At 47.9% G+C, this 5,743-nt stretch overlaps 2 protein-coding genes across 2 annotated transcripts; both read right to left on the minus strand.

Moving 5' to 3' along the window:
• Window positions 1-202: 202 nt before the first annotated feature.
• On the minus strand, window positions 203-1,942 carry LOC135389588 (uncharacterized protein K02A2.6-like). The gene is made up of 2 exons (XM_064619624.1): window positions 1,748-1,942; window positions 203-1,627 (listed from the first exon to the last, which is right to left on the minus strand). The coding sequence occupies exons 1-2, from the start codon at window positions 1,940-1,942 to the stop codon at window positions 203-205; spliced, it is 1,620 nt and encodes a 539-aa protein (XP_064475694.1).
• A 209-nt stretch (window positions 1,943-2,151) lies between these two features.
• On the minus strand, window positions 2,152-3,993 carry LOC135389589 (uncharacterized protein K02A2.6-like). Its single transcript, XM_064619625.1, has one exon. It carries the CDS (start codon window positions 3,991-3,993, stop codon window positions 2,152-2,154), a length of 1,842 nt encoding a protein of 613 aa, XP_064475695.1.
• Between the last annotated feature and the right edge of the window lie 1,750 nt (window positions 3,994-5,743).

The raw sequence follows: 5,743 nt of genomic DNA on the forward strand, positions 1-5,743 counted from the left end.
ACCTTCATTCCACATTCCATCCCTTCATGCCCATGACGATGGGTCTCACCAAAACGTGCCACATCACACGACATCACACATCCCCCTCCGTAAAAAAAATTGAGGTCCGTCCTTGGTGCGAACAAAAATACAAACAAAGTTCAGAGACACGAAAGTTCACTCAACCCAACACAAATAGTTGCTACGGCTTTCTAGTGTCCGGCTAGCGCTCGGGTGCGGTACGTTGGCGTTTGCTCCGTCGAAGTTGTGGCCCTTGTTCTTGTTCCTGAACAGTGCCGGGGGCTGGCACTTCTGGCACAAGCGGAGGATGTGAACAAGCTTGCTCGGTGATTGCCCACCAAGAGCTAGTGATGAACGGCTGTTCCTTCTGCTCCTCCATACGCTGGGCAGGTAACCTCTCTGCCCTGTGGTGTTTCGTAAATTTCGACGAGTGCCATACTTTGCCATCCTCCAACAGATAGGAAAGTGGTCCTCGTGGAGCAATTATCTTCAACGGCGGCGAAAAATTCGGATGCCCCTTCTTTCGTCGACCAGGTAGGCGCACTCGAACGTAGGTACCAGGAGTGAATATTCGACACTTAGCAGATAGTTTAGAGTCAGTGTATAACTTCTGCTTTGACTGCTTACACTCCACTCGCTGCCGGACTTTCGGCATGTCCACGTCGACTGACTGTCCTTCAAGTCCCACCACATTTAGGCGAGTTCGTACGGCCCTCCCGTGAAGGAGGACTGACGGTGAAACACCCGTGGTAGCATGAGGGGTACTTCTATATACGGTGAGGTACTCGAGAACTGCTGATTTCACGTCCTTGTTACGAAGTTTTGCAACTTGAATGACGTCCTTGAAAACACGATTGAAACGCTCCACTTGGCCATTTGCTTGTGGGTAGTACACTGAAACTGTCGTTTGACGAATGCCACGATCTTGAAGAAATTTTTTAAATTCTGCTGAAACAAATTGCGGGCCATTGTCAGTGACTAGTTCTTCAGGAAAACCCTCGCGACTGAAAACATGCCGGAGAAACGTTTCTACTGTGGCGGTCGTTACAGTTGATGCAAACGAAACCTCCGGCCACTTGCTATGGTAGTCAATTAGGGTAATGGCGTAGCGACAGGAGTGAGGGCAGTCCTCCAACGGTCCGACGATGTCTACACCTAACTTTGCCCATGGCTTGGCCGGAAATGGGACCGGGTGTAAAGGTGAAGGCGCTGTCCTGGCAGACTTGTCAGCGGATTGACAGGTAGAGCAGTCACGCACCATCTTTTCAGCTTGTGCGTCCATTCCAGGCCACCAGTAGAGATCTCGGAGTCTCTGCTTTGTCCGCACAATTCCCGGATGGGTTTCGTGCGCGAGAGTGAGAATCTTAGATGTTAACGCCTGCGGAACAACGATGCGTTCTCCACGGTACAGCAGTCCATCTACAACAGAAAGCTCGTCTCGAAACGGTAGCCGGGATAGAGCGTCCGCTACGTAGTTTTCTGCTCCCTTCTTGTATTCAACTTTGAAGTTGTAGTAAAGTAGCCTCGCAGACCATCTGGAAATTCGAAGAGGTCTGTGGCCTGTACCGTGAGCCCCAAGAAGGGTCACTAACGCTTGATGGTCTGTACGCAGAGTAAACGGGCGTCCCTAAAGGTAGACATGCCAGCGCTCGCATGCCCACAGGCAAGCAAGCGCTTCACGTTCTCCAACCGAATACATCCTCTCCAGGGGAGACAACGTGCGAGAAGCAAACTCAACTGTGCGAACCTGGTCCCCTTTAAGTTGCTGCAAGACGGCGCCCAGTCCGTAAGACGAAGCATCCGTCGCCACGATCACAGGGAGTCGTGGGTCAAACATGTGGAGGACTGGACAGGAGCTGAGCACCGACTTCACTTTCTTGAAGCTTTCATCCGCACTTGACGTCCATACGAATGGCTTGGAGTCTCGAAGGAGTTCTCGCATCGGTTCCACCAGTTCAGCATAGTGCGAAATAAATTTCGAATAATACCCTGCTAATCCAAGAAAAGAACGTAGAGACTTCAAGTCTGTTGGGGCGGGAGCGCATTGCAGAGCCTCAATTGCAGATGCCTGCGGTAACAGTCCTTGACAATTAACAACGTGTCCCAAGAAGGAAAGTTCAGAAACGTCGAAGACGCATTTATGGTTTAACTTCAGTCCTTCAGCAGACAAACGTTGCAGTACGCGGTAAAGGTTCTTCTGATGCTCCTCTTCAGTCCGTCCGTAGATGATGATGTCATCGATATAGAAGAGCACGCCGTACAACCTTTCAGTACAAGTGACATCATATGTTGAAATGCCGATGGTGCAGAGCCAAGTCCAAAGCATACTCGCTTGAAACGGAAAAGACCATCATGAGTAATGAAGGCAGTTAGGTCTCTACTATCCGGGTGAAGAGGCACTTGGTGGTACGCCGATGATAAATCAAGCTTTGAAAACTTTGTAGCGCCGGCTAATGCGTTTAGCAGCTCATCAGTATGTGGCAACGGAAAACAGTCCGGCACGACTGCTTTGTTCGGTTCACGAAGATCCACGCATAACCGAATGGAACCATCCTTTTTCTTCGCCACAACTATTGGCGAGACCCATTCCGAGGCTGTCACCCTCTCAATCACATCCTGCTCCTCCAAACGGCGTAATTCCCCGGAAACTTGTTGACGTACAGTGAGAGGTAGTTGGCGTAGCTTCCCAGCAACAGGCTTCACATCAGGGCGCGTCTTCACCTTGTGGATGTAATTCTTGCACAGCCCAAGAGCTCCGTCGAAAAGGTGCCCGAACTCAACTGAAATGCCTGGCGGTACAGAAGGAGCCGACGTCGTAGTACTGAAGCAGGTGTGACTCATGCCGTCGATGCATAGATCCAAAGATGTGACAGCATCCATCCCCAAAAGGGTAGTCCCGTGGGACACTACGTAGAAGGTCAGGTGTGCCGAACGATCGGCGAAGGACACCGTCACCGTGAAGCATCCTTGAACAGGAATGCAGTGCTTGGAGAAGTCATACAGATTTACGGACGGCGGTTTCAAGGGGTGCTTCGCTGAAAAATGCGTCTGGTAGGTGTCAGCGGACATTATCGATACGGATGATCCAGTATCAATGAGGAAACGTATGTCTATATCCGATACTGTCAAGGTGATGAAAATCCCAGGTTTCTTCTTAGTAACGCCACGTTCCAGGTGCAGAACAGTCTGGGCATCAGCACAAGAAGGAGAATCCTGGGCAGGCTCTTCGCTAGTCAACTCTCGTAGGTGTCCTGCAGAACGGCAAACGGAACGGAAATGCCCCGTTTTATTGCATAAGAAACATCTTTGGTTCCGGGCCTTGCATGCCAAGGAATTTGCTAGGTGATTAGAAGAGCCGCAACGAAAGCATTGAGTTTTGCCTGTCGTGCGTTTGCTGTAGCGTTGAGCCCCTTGAAGTAACTTCCGATGCGGCTGTCTCGTTATTCGTTGAACCTCATCTTGCTGCGTTTCAACTGTAAATTCTCTGGACTCCTTCTGCGCCTGTTGAAATTGTCGAGCCAGTGCGAGCGTCCGGCTCAGCGTAAGGGAATGCCCTTCTAGGAGAAGACGGTCGCGTAGATGCGGAATATTGGTTGACTCTACAATCTGGTCGCGGAGCATAGAGTCCAGTGTCGTTCCAAAGTCACAGGTACTGGCAAGTTCTCGAAGCGCAATGACGTAGTCGTCGATGGCCTCACTGGGTAGCTGACGGCGATGGCGAAACCTGTGTCGCTCAGCAATGGGGTTGACCGCACAAGCGTAATGGGCATCCAAAACTTGCAGGGCAAGTTCCATTTCATCTGGTACCGTGCTCGTGGAACCCACTGACGTGGCAGCAGGCGAATCAGATAGAGGTAACAGGTTGAATATTCTCTGGCCTTCCGAACCAAGGCAATGGTAAAGGATAGCCTTCCGTCGACCGCTGGACTCGCTGTCCAAACCAGACGCAATTAAGTAGTTCCGGAAAGCTTTCTTCCATGACGGCCAGCACATCGCAGGTTTGCCGGGCCTCGGCAAGAACAATGAAGGTGGCGGTAATCCCAACATCATAAACAGCAAACAGGACGTACCCGAGGAAGCAGAATCTCCGCATGCAAGGTGATTTACCAGTCGTCGCCAAAATGGATAGCCTGTGGTGTCGTCCCAATCATGCAGCCACCACCTTCATTCCACATTCCATCCTTTCATGCCCATGACGATGGGTCTCCCCAAAACGTGCCACATCACACGACATCACACATTGTACACGTGCTTCAAAAACTTTCTTTTAAAAAATTTGTCGATCATTTTGACCTTTTCTATCCGTAAAGCAGATGATAAACGTTAATGCCACACCAAAGTCTCATTGCGGCCGATGTCTCAATACGGCCGAAAGTCTCAATACGTACGGCCGATAATCCTTTAATCCCCAAGTGTCTCATTACGGCCAAAGTCTCAATACGGCCGAAGGTAGTCTCATTACGGCCGAAGATGTCTCATAACGGCCAAAAGTCAAAATGTGTATTGTAACATGCATTGACATGCAATGTTGCTGCCAGGTATGGATATACATTCCAGAGGGTATAAGCCATGCAGTGTGCCCTTAGGGCCCTTATCATATATATAAACATATTGTGTGACAATCAGTATGTTACCATACCACAGCACAATGCAGCATATTGTGTAATCTGTACACCCCAAAGGTAGTGTTGATGTTGCTGTGAAGCAGCAGGCTACTAGGTGGAGTTAGCTGCTTGTGGAGAGCTAGATGAACATCGGCTTTGTTGTGACGTTTTTTGGAGACATCCTACAGTCATTGGCCAAGAAGGAACACCTATCTCAGTCGACGTCAGTTTATTTCCATTCGCTTTACAATGGTACAATTCTTGCTTCTGGAATCAGTAGACCTGCAATAAGCAAAGAGCAACCGTGAATAGGCTAGAATATTTAAAAAAAACAAAAAAAAACAGGCATTTGACTCTACATGGCTGGTTTTAATGTGCACAAGCTGCATACATGTTGATATGTGTCTGTTATTTCATACAAGGCTACCATAAACCTTCATCTAGACAAAAAATGAAAAAAATGTAACTTCCAGGTAAACACAATGCATAACCATGAGATGAATTTAGTTGCATTAGTTCATTCACTTAATGGAAACATGTGAATATGAAACAGTGATACATTACAATTCATGAAATGATGCATGCATGACTTTCCCTTTCTCGTTTCTTCTTATAAAAGTAGTGCACGAATTAACTCTCGTGCACTACTATACAAAATTTTTCACTTCACAACAGAACCGTATGATACAATTGGTAATCTTAACAGCTCACCTCTTCAGCCAAGACTCCCTGGGCAGCAACATCCTGTTAGCCATGTTGTTGTTTTTTTCGGAATCCTTCGCGTACCCACATAACATGACTGAAATGGAAAATAGCTATATATAACAATGCACTTCAATGACTTCCTCTTGAAATATTTATTGTAATCAGGTATGCTTTTGCGCGTAGTACAGTGCAAAAGCCTGCGCAACATTTGCAGATGTTCGCGGTAAGCAATTCGAGGAGATCAAGTATGCCGACTTGTGTGCACATTTTTGAACAAATATGACGACAAATTTTAACAAATGAAATATGGATCACAATGATAAATGCTGCTGTACGGTGCGGCATTATTGGTGTCTTAACTTCGAATGAATTTGTTGTTCCTAAACGCGCAACGAACCACAAACGGTGCAAATCTACAAACACATACCCACCTA

The sequence above is a fragment of the Ornithodoros turicata genome, chromosome 3 (genome assembly GCF_037126465.1).
Source record: "Ornithodoros turicata isolate Travis chromosome 3, ASM3712646v1, whole genome shotgun sequence".
Taxonomy (NCBI): domain Eukaryota; kingdom Metazoa; phylum Arthropoda; class Arachnida; order Ixodida; family Argasidae; genus Ornithodoros; species Ornithodoros turicata.